The sequence below is a fragment of the Fringilla coelebs genome, assembly GCF_963513975.1.
Source record: "Fringilla coelebs genome assembly, chromosome: 1".
Classification (NCBI taxonomy): domain Eukaryota; kingdom Metazoa; phylum Chordata; class Aves; order Passeriformes; family Fringillidae; genus Fringilla; species Fringilla coelebs.
Window position 1 is genome coordinate 50096027 of NC_140028.1, and position 15905 is coordinate 50111931.

The 15905-nt window shown below is 38.2% G+C and overlaps 1 protein-coding gene across 3 annotated transcripts in view; it reads right to left on the reverse strand.

Moving 5' to 3' along the window:
* Nucleotides 1–2816: 2816 nt before the first annotated feature.
* The window catches only part of MYOM1 (myomesin 1), a 74495-nt gene continuing 61406 nt past the window's right edge, over nt 2817–15905 (reverse strand). For all 3 annotated transcript variants that reach the window (XM_084222215.1, XM_084222214.1, XM_084222213.1), the window contains exons 35-40: nt 15834–15870; nt 15500–15522; nt 13871–13926; nt 9030–9245; nt 7191–7314; nt 2817–5933 (exon numbers count right to left, since the gene is read on the reverse strand). In XM_084222215.1, the coding sequence (XP_084078341.1) occupies nt 5707–5933; nt 7191–7314; nt 9030–9245; nt 13871–13926; nt 15500–15522; nt 15834–15870 (683 nt within the window). In that variant the 3' untranslated portion in view covers nt 2817–5706. The remainder of the gene's footprint in view (nt 5934–7190; nt 7315–9029; nt 9246–13870; nt 13927–15499; nt 15523–15833; nt 15871–15905) is intronic.

The following is a 15905-nucleotide window of genomic DNA, read 5'->3' on the forward strand; positions in this document are numbered from 1 at the left end:
CAGAATTACATGGATAGAGTGACTGTATTATGGATATGTAAAAAAGAAGGTCAGATTTCACACCTGCCCATTTTGATGATGTTATTGTCATGTCAGGAATTCTGAGTCAACCTTGGAACACTTTCCAGGACTCAGGATACATGGAAGCAACAAAGAGTAATGGAGCAATTTGCCACCCTTCAGCGCTACCATTTTTCAGCTGCAGCAGTTTTCTGAGAGGCCTCCTGTTTGAGTAGAGCATTGCAATAATAATTACCTAGCCACATTAGCATAACATCTGTCACAAACACAGTCTGCAGATCATTTCCCTGCTTTGCTGAGTTCCTTATTTGGCATCTCAGTCTCACAGTTTGGGAGGGAAACCTCTTCAGCAATTGCTCTAACAGAGTATTTTCATTTGTGTTTCTGTGATCTTATCTTTGCTGGTCATAACAATAAGTTATTTTTTTAGTGGATGGGATTCTGCTTTTCAACACCAGGCAGCCCTGTTCACAGGGAGATAAGAGGGGGCTAAATCTGTCATATGTCCTCAAATATTGACATTAAGTAAATCCTATTATGAAAATAAGCCATAAAAATCTTTACTTGAAAAGGGGTAACAAATGGGTAGATCGTACTTTTCTGTTTCAAACCTGGAATAAGTGCTTCTGAGTAAAGGGCATTTATTTGAAAACACAGTGTCTTCCCTTTAGGTAACATTTACCATTCCAAAATTATCACCTCTTACACAATCAGGACTACTGAAGCAGACGTCCCTCAGTATTCTCCTTCTTTATTCTTTACTCTTTTGCACTTACACGTAGAAGATTACAATCAAGCTGTAAAATGGCTTGCATTTTCCACAGCTGTATCCATCAAGTGGGATTGGTTTCTGTTGTGGGTGTGTGGAGTAGTGTAGCCAGGAGCTCTCTACATCGAGACAGCATTTGTGGTCCCTGTTGAACCACAGCTCACTGTTGGTTAATCCAGGGCCTCCAGGGCACAGGTAACCTGCTACCTCATTTATGTTCATTTTGCTTTTCACCACAAATGTCACTATTGTTTCCCCCATCTGGGAGAGGGGAGGGCATGATGAGAGCAGCTGCTCACTGGCGTGGTATTTTGGTGGAGAGGAAGCAATTTGAAAGTATGTTAGGCAGTGCCATATGTAAATCAGTGGCTCTCTGGCTCTTCAGCTGAGGATCCTGTCTGGCAGCAGCAGTGTGTGAGTGGGGTAGCCTGCTTAGGGCTACCTGCACATAAGGCAGAAAAAGAGCTGGCATTAGTGATGAGGTATAGTTTTGTCATTTTGCCTGTTTGTATGCATACAACACTCAGAAAGAAACCACCCTCTGGAGCTCTCTGGAGCAATCATTTATTCCAGACCCACCATCAGCCCTGCTCATACTTCAGCAGACAGGATGATGTCTTACCCTGTAGACCTCTTAGTCATGACCAACACGTGTCCCTCAGAAGCATTTTCCATAACATCTCTCAGATCAGAATGACATTATGACAGGATGTTATGATTTAGTTTAATTTTTCATTTCCATTTAAGAAACAGAAAAAAAAAAGAAAACCAAACAAAAAAAAAAACAAAATTAAAAAAAAGGGAAATTAATATCAAGTATTCAGGGCTGTAAGGAACTGTATCCTGATGCACCAAAATTTTTAAGGACATCAATAGTCCCAAAAGTTGATGGCCTTGTGTGTAGAGTTAACATTGGTTAAGCCAGCACACTCAAATCGAGTCTCATATAAGCAATATTTCTCCATTCTTTGTCAACCATTAGCAAGTGTTTTACAAACCATTTTCTGATAATAGATAATGATAAGATTTTAGGCCTTCTGTTAAGAAGTTCCTTATCCTTGCCAAAATCACAGCCTAATTAAGCAGGAGGTTTTATTCCAGTTCTGTTAGGATAAGTGATGAAATGGTAAATGGAAATAACTGTGTCAAATTGGATATTGGAAAATGCAAGATTGGGAAAGAAGGAAGGAAAGGTGTTTCATTTGAAAACTTGCAGAAGGAGATTGTAGGAAAGAGCTCTCACATAATGAAATGGGAAGTGAGACAAGGGCAAAAGTCAGCAGAACATTGCACCCAAATCTGGGGCCATCCTTCTTCTCCATCAACCCTTTATCATCTCTCTCACAATACCTTTATCTCTAGAAGCCCTTGTAAAACAGAGGTTTTTTCTAACATTTTTCTCTTTACAGCTTTTGTGACTCTTTTCCCTGGACATTTTGCTTCAGTTCTTAAAACTTCATGTCCTTTTGGCAAGGCCAAAACATACAAACAGACAAACAAGAAACTGGGGAAAGGCTTGTTGCAGGTGTCTGTCCCCTATAAGTGCAGATTAAATGGGATGTCACTTATGCATTTACCTTACAGTTGTTGTTCAAGGACAAAGAGCAGAAGTGCGCTCTATGCTAGTTTAAAGATGATCTCAGTTTACATCCAGCTGCTTCAAAGATTATGGCTTAATGTGTTACCAAATGATGTCTGTCAGTCTCAGAGCACAGACAAATCTTCCTCAATATTTGGCTAACAAATCCAGAAGAATTCAAGAGCAGCTGGAATCACAGTGCCTTTACCGCAGTGGAAGTCAAAGCCTATTTTTCTCATCCTTTTTCATCTTCAAAAATCATCCTTTGTGGTTTTGGAAGGTGACTGGATAATATAGCCTATTGCAACACTTTCCCTTGTAGTTAAATACAGTTATTAGTACATGAGAACATAAATTTCTAAAAGAGTTATAAATGTGAATATAAAGACTAATGTGTGCTGAAAGGGAACATGTAGGTGAGAAATAAGAAAATAAAGAGAAGTGCACTTCAGATAAACATGGCATCCAGTGCCTGAGTTTAAATGATTCTGTGTGTTTGATAGGAGATCCTGTTGCTACAGAAATTATTTGCATTCTATCATTATGTAGTGCACAGAGACTGAAACAATTTTTCATACTTATAATGGAGAATAGAATATAAATAATACATTTAAAATGCAAGAAAGAAATTATTCAACCACAGTAACATAATAAGCTTTAGCATACTCCACGGTTTTGTTAACATTAATTTTGAATATTTTGTTATATATTTGTGAACCACTACAGCTCAAATAATCAAAATAAAAAAGGGAGGGTAATCTTTTGTATGTTTAGGTCATTATTGTGCATAACTACACTATTCTTCTGGATAGCAAATGTATTTCTGTAGAACAATACTGATGTGACGCCATTTCCAGCTTTATGAGGAGCCATCCAAATTTAACAAAAAAATCCCCTAACTCTAATGCATTTTAGTTTAAAATTTTAAAGCTATTTCCAGTAGGTTTTAATTGACAAATCAGGAAAGCAGTAATTTTTCTTGCAGCAAAAAGCTAAGACCTGATTGTGCTACAATGACACAAAAGAGAAATCTGCTATTGGCTTCATGGTGAGAAAAATGGGCTTTGTAATCTGAGATTTGGGACATTTTTAGAACATTCTTCTGAGATCTAGCTTGATTTCTATTAAAGCTAATGCAGAGACCCCTGCGGCATTCTGCAGGAATTGGATCAGGCTCTCAGTGGTACAGTCTGTTCTATTTATAACTTACTCACTGCCGCTGGTGTTTGTGGCAGACAGGCTCCCCACCCCAAGGAGCTGTGAGAGGTGATGGATCTTTACAGATGGAAGGCAGCTTGAAATAATTGCCAATGCAAAATGTGTGTGTGAAATTGTGTGAAACAACCTGCACCTTTGTGCTGCTTTTGACTCTCTGTAGCTCTGACAGAGTGCTAGAATTGCACATCTCTAGATATTTATCATTTTCTGTAATAATTGCTTGAGAAATTACATGCATTGGGTGTCGTGCCATGGAAATGCTCCTTACTGCATTTCTCTGAAGGACCCATGTCTTTCACTGCAGGGCTACAATACATAGATTTAGAAAAAGATGTGACAGAGAACTGGGTTGAGCTCAATGTCAAACACTACCTAAGTGTAGTTGGATGATTTTAGTTGTAGTTCAGTCTGCTTTTAAGTTTCTCCCAACACCATTTTGTGTAGATGTCAGTATTTTGATTTCTACAATTTCTTCTCTGTCTCATCCTACATCCTTCTGTCACTCACTATGGACCATCCAAGTTATTTAAACCCTTTACATGATTTACAGGAACATTATTACTCTACTTGCCTACATATAAGTGTTCTATCCAGTATTTCATCCAGCCAGAAAATTTCTGTTGGTTTTAAAAAGAGTTTAATAAAATCCTATTGGAATTCTACTAGAAAGAAATTAATTTCTTCTCATCTGGGATATCAGTGTCTTGACTTCTGTGCATTTACATACTATTGAGACTCTTTGCTTTCTTATACTAACAGTTCTGTAACGATGGATTAGAAACTGGTATTTCTTGTGTTTTCAGTGTTTCTACATTAGTAATAGATCCAGCACCTAGAGATACCAGTAGAATTCAGTGACCTTTCATCAATAATCCATCTGGAAAAAGACAATACAATATGATTGAGCCTTCTTAATATTGAAAGCAATATTAATATTTTCCTAGTAATTAAAATATTTTATTTTAATTTATTATGTTTTATAACTTCTGGTCACTTTAAAGTTGAACTTAGCTTGCATAACAACAAAATAAATTTTGACCTTTATTTTTATTGGTTTGTTTTTCAGCTTGAACTCTGCTTCTTTCATGGTATCTAAGCATTTGCAAATGAGTCATATTTTCCTATATCCTCAGTACATAAACATGTGAATGAACACAATAATGAAGGTGAATGAGCACAGCAATGATTAAATGCAGAGATTCTTGCCTTGCATTTATTCCTTTCTTACATGACCATGAAGCTACATTCTTTTATAAGAAACCAGTGGATATGATGATAGTGAGTGGATGAAGGGATAGTCTTGGGCTGAGCCACTGAGGAAGAAGAGGAGTGGATTTATCAGAAATCTGAGTGCTGTGGCAAAAATTGTGGAGGAAAATTAGCATTTGGGGGGCAGCTGATACTTCATGGGTTGATGATTTATCCACTCATGGAAACTCATGAAGGCTTTAAGGGAATTAATGGAGAGGACTGGAAAGCTGTCATGTGAGTCTTGGTGATAAGAAATAGCCAGATGTGGTCCTGGTTCACCTGATGAAAAAGATTTGCATGAAAGGAACTTGGATCAAAAGAAAGAGACATGCCCCCTCTGCATCCATAGGAGATAGTTTTGTTTCTGGAGATCTTCCACTGTGGCCAAACTGGTCATGGGGAAAAGCAGAGCCCACCTGGCATGGAGAGGACTGTGTATGTCATTTCCTTGGTAAAGTAAGCAGCATCTGCCTCAAGCTGTGATGGCCTATAAATATTGATTAACACATCTGTGTAACTGATACCAATATTCCTTTACACTGTAGTAAACGTGTCAGTTCTAGACAGGATTTGCTCTAATGAACTCTGCTTATAATGGACAATTTTTAGTAATTAAATTCACATTGACAGTACATGTATCATTATTCAGATACTTAGAAATTCCTGCAGTGCAGTGCAGTTATGTGGTATTGAAACATAAGTGCCCACCTACTATTCATTTAATTTAGAGTTAGGAAATATTACAAATGTTACACAAAAAACCATATTAATAAACTTCTGTGTTAAAATATTGTGGTTAAGATACCACTCATGAAATCTCAAGTTGAACTTATGCTGTTGGTGACAGGATCACATTCTTCATTGAAGTTCAGTGGGGTTTACCCAAGGCTGCTTTTTCTGGTGTTTTCTTTCCCTGCCTATCCAAACTTTCTGTAGGTTGAGGAACCTTTTCTGCTACTCCTGCCTTTCCAGCAGTCTTCTTTGCTGCTTGCTGCTTGCTTTTTGCATCCTTTTCTGTTTCCACAGGGGGTATTTCATTTGGATCAGGTGTCTCTTCTGTAGTAGTAATTTCTTCTACGTGCGGCTTAATAAAATCTGATTTAGGAGAAGTAATAAAAATTCTGAGTAATTCTAAGTAATGATATTTAGTGTGCTCAGCAACATTTCTTTCACATTGGTTATGACCTTATCATGTTCCTTTCCTCTTTCCCTATCCATAAAAAGAGGTTCAGTATCACACATAATATTACTACTTCTTATGGAACCAAAACCAAGCCCAAGTGTTTATGTCTCTAATTAAAATTATTAAGAGGTAGATACTTTACAAGTACAAACATTTTCAAGTACAGAAATAATTGTTTCCTGCTTAAGTCACCTAATTTACAGGATTGCTCAGAAAAGTTTACCATACCATTAAGGCAAGAGAGGAAGGAAAGGCTGTAAAATATTTGTTCTTGCCTTAGGAGCAAAAAGGTGGGGGGGGAATAAAAGCATAAAAATGTTCTGTCAGAAATTATATAACATGTATACACCCTGTATACAAAGAAAAAATACTTAGGCAAAAATATGTAAAACAAATGTTCTGATATTGTCAGAATTTAAGACTGATTTGGAGCTAAAATGCTCTATATGAGAGAGATGTAATTGTGAAGAATAAATCACTGTCCAAAGAGCAATTCTATAAGTAGACTCTAAAAGAACAGTAAAATAGTAAAATAATATGCAGTAAAATAATATACAAGTAATACATGAGAATGCTGAATTGCCAGAATTTTAATTTTCTACCCTTCCTATAAATAAGACAAAAAAATGGTCACTTATAACTCCAACTTTACCATTCAATATGGATGTAAAACTAGGAGAGAACAATTGATTAATCTCAAGTAGTGGCTAAACAGTCAGTGTTTTCTAAAAGACTTAGGCATTTAGGGTCCCTGAATCAACCAGGCCTTATTTTTGGTGAAATATCAAACATCTAGCTGCTGAAATGAGTCTACTTTGGAAAATAACACCATCTGTGTATGTATACATGCTTACAAAGTCTTTCCTCTGCATCCAGAAATTTAGAAGTATTTATTATGATTTTAAAATCTTCCATCAGCCAGGTTAGTCAAGATGACAACTTGCAGTGGAAGTAGAAAAGGTGGTTTGAAAATATTGATTTAAGTCTCTTTCACTTAGGCCTAACCTGGTAATTCATACTTTGCATCTGTTGTTGATTAAGAGCATCTGTACTGTAAACTTGATTGATTATGACCTATGAAATATTGATTGGCACAGACAATTAACTCCATCACAATTTAACAATTTTTTCATTAGAATAGAAGTCTCCAAGAGTGAAGGCACTCTTACCTTTCTTTCCCCCTTCCTTCTGTTTGCTTGCTGACATTGCTTTTTTCTTTTTAGATACAGTTTTATTATTTTGATTGTGTCCTTGGACTGTGTCAGTCTGCCCTGACACTGGCATCACAATCACCTGAAGCAAAGCAAGAACAAAACGTGCACAAGCAAGACATGTGGATGCATCACAGATTCAGCCTGAAATCCCCATAATTGAATCCCTGGAAGCGATCCCTTTTGAAGCAACTTATCTCTAACTTTAGGGGTCACATTCATCTGCCAAAGCTAAGCAAAGTAGAACCCAGCCTATTACCTGGAAGGTGACCCACTTGTATTCCCTGGCTGTTCTGCCAAAAGGAGGGAGGCAGGAGGCAGTTATTTTGAAAATAAAGTAGCAGAAATAAACTGTTGTCAAAATGCAATCATTATTAAAAATAATACTGAGTAATAAACATTGGTTATTGCAAAGAGCAGGTCATATTCTTGTTTGCACTCTGGAGGATGGAAGAGCTGTGACTCTGTTGTTTGTATGTTGTATGTCATGGGACAAAGATGGAGCGACCTGCATGTCATTCTTGAATTGGCTTCATGTCCTACTAAGGAAAATTGTAACATAATTTTGCATTAGTCCTTCAAACTCAGGAAGCTTGCTCTATCTCAAATTACAGATCTTGTCGTGATTATATCTTGGAATTTAAAAATTAATCCTTGTCGCTGTTTTGCTGTTTTACTCAGCTGCTGTGACTAGATAATCTGAACTTTTTTTTGGTAACAGATGTTGATTTTTCTATCTAACAAAATACTTACATATCACCCTTAAATCACAATTCATGCCCAGGTACATTGAAAAGCGTAGGACTACTCCTGTGACAGGATTTGCAAAAATACCTTGTTGACTTAAGGTGTGAAGCAATGAAGTTCTGGACAGAGAGGTGTGAAGAGATGCCATTGTGGTTTTGTGGCAAACAGCAAAGTGAAGATTAACAGGGATCTAAAGGGAAGCTGGAGATAGTTACAGTGGTGAAAACATTAAGACACTACCATACGGTGCACAACTACATGAGCTGTGACTAATAAAACAAGACACAGTGAAACAAGCTTGTGATTGAAGGAAAGAAGTGAATTCAGTTTATTTGTGAACATAGAGCAGAGTTCATACACTTTTACAGACACACATATACTATCACCCTGGCTTCCTAAGCTTTATTTTCATTTATGTTACAGTACTGTTACCCTGTTTGGGCAGATTAAACAATACTTAGGGCTGTAAATGACACCCGTATTAAGGCCTCACTAAATTAACACAGCAATACAAAGGGGCCTTAGCACAGACAAAAGCCAGCACTCATTTCTCTGTGATCTAACACATTGCATTTATGCTGCTTTACCAAAGCTGGAACAAATCCTAACTGCTGCTCAAGTACGCACGATCATTTTTGATCTTTCCATCTACCTCATTAGTTGCTTCCACTGAAACAATTCTTGACCCTTTCCTTCCAGATGCTCCAGGAAGAGGATGAAATGGTGAGCATGTGTTTACAGACAGCATGCACTTGGCCTTGCTTAAAATGCTACAATTAGTTTCTGTGAAGTTAGCATTAAGAAAACATTCAGGAAAGGCCCTGTTTTCCCTGGCATAAATAAGTGCATTAGAAGCAAATGTGAAGTGAATGGAAAAATCCAAGGCTGCCTGCTAAAGCAGAAAGCCATTTACACACATGGATTATATCAGCCTAACATCCAAAATCTCCTCTGTACTTCTGTCTAGACTTAAATTCACGCTTTCATTTTATCCTACTGCTTTTTCTCTTGCTCAGCCTCTCTCTCCTCCTCAGGTATGTACACACTTACAGTGACGTCGCTCGTCTCTGTACCGTACTTGTTCTTCACCACAAGGCTGTATTTCCCAGAGTCTTGTGTGGACACAGTAGAAATGGAAAAGCTGACATTTTTTCCAGATTCAAACTTCAGGATGCAATTGGCATCTGATACAAATGATTTTTCATTCTTCAGCCATGAGACCTCTGGGGTGGGATCTCCCCAGACAGTGCAAGAAAGATTAAGTGCCTACAGAAAAAGTACAAAAGAATTATGAGGCAGTAAATATTTGCTGTGTTTTTTGATGCCTGACTCTCCAAATATTCCAGCTTAGCTGGATATTCCATTTAGCTTCCTGCTTTTAGTAAAGGGATGCATACCATCATCAGTAATCAATAATTTATGTCACTCTTCTCTATCATAAAGGAAAAGAAGGAACTCAGTTAATTCAAGAATGCCATTAAAACCTTTCAATATTTTATGGACCTTCTTCTCGACTCTCATAATCATTAGTAGAGGTTTCTCCATGCATATTTTTTAATATAAAATTAGATATTATCTGCATTTGTGTTTTAGACCTGAAATGAGATTTTAATGAACTGTCAGATGATTTTGTTCACATTAAACTCACCGCACATATATATATATCTCCCATAAGTAAAGAAAGTGTGGCTGCCTTTATAGATAACTAAGAACAAAGTGGCCCTGGAATATTTTGTTTAATTTGGGATCCTTTAAAACTGTGCCCTGATAGCTCTTCTAACAGACTTGAAGTGTTTTATGCACTTCTGTAAAACTATTTTTAACCGAAATCAAGACAGGCTTTACTCATTCTTTAGTGTTCATGTAAGTGTTTCCCTTGGATGTTAATAATGTTCCTAAGGACTGAATTCAGTCCCATCAGCCTGTAGGAAGTATCTTCACTGTAAGAGAATCATCTTGTTGGAGAGGTCAGCTGGCAGCTTCTTGTACCTTCAGCAGGATGGTGGGTTTCTTGGGCACGCTTTGTACAGGCCTCCCTTTTTTCTTGTCAGCAAACTCATTTTTGGGAGATATTGATTCATGTAAATGATCCCCTCCTCCAGTCAGAGTGCTATGGCAATCTTCTCAAAAATATTTGCAAAAGTGAGTATCATGTAGAGACTCAAATGTGAAAAAAGTTCACATGACAATTCAGTGCATAGGCCAGTCCCTGGAGCTTTATTTGGGAAGGAATTTATTTATATATATGCCATTTAAAGGGGAATCTAACTGGACTGGAAATTGAAGAACATTTACTGCAAAGAAAAGTCTTCAGTGCTTCATTAGGAATGGATTAAGTGATAAATAAAGAGTAGACAAGATTTCACTAGACTGGAATCAAGTATCTCTTCCAACCTTCCCTCCAACTCACTGCTTCTTATCCAGTAGTGAGAGAGTGGAAGATGGGACAGAAGAGGGATGCCTAGAAGGCTTATGAAATGAATGGACAGAAAATATGATACCTCTATAAAAGTGTGAGGTGTTGATATCTTTGAGAACAAAGTAAAAATTCCCACGTGCCCAACCTGAAGACCAAAATGAGAGCAAAAGGGAAGGGGAAGTCTTTCCTCTATCAGCAACACATAATTCTTGGTACTGAAGGAGGGCAGGTTCCAAGTGAGAGGTGGTTATGGCATGGTGGAAATGGCCTCTATCTGATTTCCTACAGCACCTACAGCTGGTGATCACGTGGGGCTGTTGACTCCCTTCTCTTGTAGCCCACTGGTGTGAGTGTGGTTTTGGTTGTCATATCAGTCCATCTTGTTGAAAAACAAGTGGGAAATGAGGTTTTATGTTTCCCCCTCTTCCTTATCACTCTGGATACAAACATGCCCTCAGCCTTAGCCAGGCAATGCATATGGACCCCTTCAAGTGCTCAATATTTCATTATTGTCTTCTGATTCTCAGGCAAGCAAGAGCTGAGCACCAAGTGGCTCCAGCTGCCATTCCACCACAGTGCTGATGAGCTGATGTCCATGTCCACGCAGTTCCAGTAGTGGCATCATTCAAAGCTGGGGTGTTTGAAGTGCTGTCATACTCCATAATTCAAAGAGATTCAAGTAGCAGTCATAATTCTTTTCTTCTTCTAAATCGTTCCTTAAAATAGCTACATTTTCCTTGCAACACTACCTCTTGTTTGATATGAGTGATTCTCTTGATGTTCCCAACCCTTTCTATTTATTTTCCAGCTACTAATGTGTGGAGATGAGTCTTATAATTCACTATATAGATGGTGAGATCTTGGTTTTCTGGAAGGTAATTCTATACCCAAGGAGAAACAATTGCGCACTGTGACTGCACCTGTCTGTTTCAGATTTCTGTTCTTCGGGCAAGAGATTGTCTTTGCTCATGTATATATTTATTACTCACTGAAACCTTTGATTATAATACTGTGTTCAACATGATATCATTACAGTTTAAAAAGTGTCTCTTGTACTCCTGGGCCCAGGGTATTGAGGCATGTCCACTTGAAGCAACCAGCAGCTGCAAGTCCAGAGCCTTTGTGCCCCTCAATACCTCCTCTGCCTTTTACTGCAGATTATCATGAGTAGGGTAGTAGAGGTGGCAGAGAGAAGTGTGTCATTGTATTTCTTTGTAATTGAATCTTTCACATTAGCACAGCATCACAGTCGTGGATGGTTTGGGGAGGGGATTGAAGCAGCTCAGTCAAGGAAATCTGCTCCCTTCCTCCAGCCTATCTGTGAGGATCTACACCCCTGGCAGAAGGGTAGAATAGTGAGTTGGTGGGAAGAAGGATGTTGCATGTTGCTTCTGTGTCTGAAAGTGCCTCTCAGAATCCTAAGCCTCTTCAGTCATTTACAGGCCTTCATTAAAACAGCCACTTAGGTTACATTGCCTGGCTGGACACAAAACTTAGGCTAGCATTCTCTGTCAGGTCAGATTCCTCCCTAATGTGAACTGACACTTAGCCTTTTCCAATTATACCACGCTGCTGAGGAGCATTTATGTCTATCAGTGGAAGCCTCTTAGGCCATCTGGAATGCTATTTGATTAACACTCCGTAAACACTGGTTCCTTCCTTTTTACCCATACCCTTCAGCTCACATGTAAAAAGCTAATAAATGGCATCACAGTCACAATGTTAAGTTTAAATTTGAGATATGCATGTACTTAGAAGTTCAGTCTTGGGATACCAATCTGTTCATATAAGTCTGTGGTTATGGTGGCACTAGAATTCACAATCAAAGCTTGCCAGACCTCTGCTACCTCATTTGCTGTTTTACAAAATCCTCAATGATTGTGCAATTTGCATGAGTTACACAACAGAGAATTGCACTCTTCTCTCTCCAGCATGTATGCAAACAACAGACAGATGAGCCAACACCACCCAAACCAGCCCTGTTTTCCCTGATCACTTTCTGTCCTACTCAAAATGATCCTCTACTGAATCAAGAAATGTAAGGTCAAGGATATTTGTCTCGAGTTCTGGGAGTATTTCAGCCATATATTCAAACGTTACAAATGTCCTTGCTGTCAAGGACAACATGTGTTTGGGTAAGATTTTGCAACTCATTTTTACAAACTCGTTTACAAACACTGCACATTTTGTGTCAGTGAACTCATGCACAATTTCGTATCAACTCTCTTTTGTCTGAGAGGTTAAAACTGGTAAAAGTTTACACCCAAGTTTACACCCTGCCAAAGCATCATGAGAATCTCGCCTCCAAGCACTGATTAGCTGAGAATCTGCTAATTCATTCTGTTCCTTTGTGTCTTCTAGCTACAGTTACAATGTTCACATGAGTGCTTCTTACTTTACAGCATTTCTCAAACTGCTAAATCTGTTAAAGAATTTTATTTTGTAATGTCAACCTACTTGATTTTCCCAGAACTGCTGCAGTCTACAATCTTGTTGGCTTTATCTCACGTTGTTAAGCGTTTCAGAATAAGATTTTAGATCCTTAACACTTCTGCTGAGCTTATAATCAAATTCTTTTAACCCAGCTGACCTACTGACAGATAAAGCCAGAAATACCAGGGAGCTGCCTTACTGCAGTTGTCACATTGCAGGTTTTCAGTGACATTCACATGCCCTATTTCACTGTTTGAACACACTGTGAAAAGGAATGGCTGGTGGCAGAGCAGCAGGAAGTGAAGAACAGGCACTTCTTGGTCTCAGTACTATTAAACAGCAAGTTGTAGAAGCAGTGTGCTGGGAAAAAGTTGTGAGACTGAGAACTCAGTTTCTGGGTCATCTGTTCTGTGCTCAAGCATCAATGTTACTCTGGGAGTACTTTACCATAATCTTTCAGCTAAACTCTCCTAACATAATCCAGTAAGTCACACCAGTGACTTATTTTGACTTCCTTCTCCTTTATTCTGAGGAAATAGAGAATTTTTTCTCCTATTGGCTGGATGAGAATTGAGTTATTGTGGTTTACTACTTTTACACCATTTAAAAGCCAGCCTCTATAGGTGGCCAGCCTCTACTGGCCACATTGCAAAGAATTTAACTGTAGAAGGCATAGAATGACTGGCTCCCATGTGAAAAAAAAAAGTTAAACTTTCCTGATATAAGAAAAAAAATCTAACTGTGAAACCTGTGCATGAATTTTTAAAGAGCTGGTTATATAAGGAGTTTTAGTCCCAACTCACATTGTCATCTCACTTTTATCTAATTCTTAAGAAAAGGCACTGCCCTGAATACATAAACCCATCTGTGCAAGTCCATTGAATTATGTACAGAAGGCAGGGGATGAATAAATAATGTAGCAGATTTTAAAGATGGCATCTTAAAAAAAAAAAAAAGAAAAGGGGTGAATGTTTTGCCATCATTGAAAGGTATTCAAGCTGTTGGGATGTTGTGTAAAGCTTCAGTTAATTTACTGTACCTTGCCCTCCTGGATGGTGACAACATCGGGCAAACCTCCAAGTACCCGTGCACGATCTGGAAATAAAGAAGATTCATTTTCTTTAGTGTCTCAAGATCAACTGTGTGCCAAATCCTGTTTCTCTTCTAGTTCTTTGCTTTTTTCTTATTTATGTACAACTTGTCTCTGATATCTGTGCTAGCAGAGAACTATCCAGCATTTTTAGCATACCATTTGGACTTTAAAATATGTTGAATTCACAGCAAAAGATGTGTTAATAGTTGGTGTCAATCACTTACAGAGAGGAATTAAAGTACACGTGCAGCGTGTACTTTGATATCAGTTGAGTTTTAATTTTGAGTGCACAAAAATGATTTACATTTTTGAGATCTGGTGCTCAAAATTTTTACTGTAGCAAACTAAAAACATTGGATGTCCAAAGAGAAATAAATGACACCTGGTAAAGTGCTGGAGATTGGCTTTTAATCTAGATACAAAGACAGACTTCAGTCTCAGTGGCAGCAATGAAGTTCCACCACTTGTGTGTAGCTGTGTGTAAATGAGACTGGTACCTGACTGATCTAGCTTTAAACTCAAGAGTCTCATAGAAATCTTAGACAAATACAAATAAGCCAATCACATGCAGGCTTCAGTGCACTTATCCTGGAATACAGATTTTGTTCGTTACATGTCTGGGTGGAGCTTGGCAGAGGAAGGAAATGACTGTACAGAATGTTCCCCTCTAGTGTGCTCTGTAGAAGATGTGCTCTGGAGAGCAGAGATAACAGCCTTAGGAGACCAGGAAGGGCACTGTGCTGTGACAGTTAACGTGCCAGCGCCTTAGGGGCAGTCCAGGGGCAGAAATGAGAGGTCAGGGCAATCACTGACCCCTTTGCGCTGTCTCAGCCGGGACTTGGGGGGGTCACTGTTCCTATCCAAGCCCTGCTCTATCTCTCTATGCATTTTTCTCAAATAACTTTTCAAATGCCAGTTCTGCCCTCATTTTTATGCAGGTCTGAAAGTCATTTGAAATGAATTTGAACAGTTCATTTTTCCATGGCTTCTTCTGTAAGTAGGGAGGATAATGAGTTTAATAATTCAAATTGAAGTCTAATAACTTACTCCTTAAGTAGTTAATACATACTTCTGTTTTAGTTGCTCTGTTGAAATTGACATACAGGCAAAAGTGTGAGGAGATTCTAAGCAATTCAAAAGCTACTGTTGCTTTCTTAGCCATTCTGTAAGTAATGCAGAGCCATTTGACATTTTAGAGCATTCAAAACTAGCCAAATTATTTTCTCCATCTTTGAAAACAAAGAGACTTTTGTGCAGAGAACATGCATGAGAGAACCCAGCAATAAAGTTTATTTTTAGAGAAGGCTAACTGATACTAAGAACAAGAGCTTGGATGAGAAAAATCAACCTAACCCATAAGAATAATATGATTAGCTGCAAAGTGCAGCTAATCATATTAAATCAACAAAGGGTCACTTACTTCTCCTTGGTGTAAGGACAAATTTGTTTTAGGATGAGCACATGCATATAAACATGCCTACATGCCCTCTCTTTCCCAACACACAACCTTCCTGGAGAGGAAGACAAGCTTCATAAACAGTTTCTTGCAATCATTGTCAAAGAAGGCCTACTTACTTTTCTCTGCAATTGCAGCTTGCCTGGAGTTGAAAGAAACAAAGGGAAAGTCCAATTTCAATTAAGGTTTACTTAGAGTCATTGAAGAATAGATTATCTTTTTAACTGCTTTTAGTCCATTAAAGAAAATCTCATTGCTTGGCAATACAGCTTTTTCTTTGCTACCTGACTGTTATATAAGAGTTGCACCAAAGAAGTCACATGCAAAACTCCTACGGGCTTCTGTATGACTAGGACTTGTTTCATAAGATAAAGTTATCTCCAGCACAAAACAAACAACTACTGTTATTATTTTATGGCTGCCATTACTGTATTTAGATGGCATAGAACTTACTTTAGTCTCTGGAACTCAGCAAAGGCTTCATCAAAGGCTATGTAAAGAGGAAAAAAGTACATTTAGAGATAA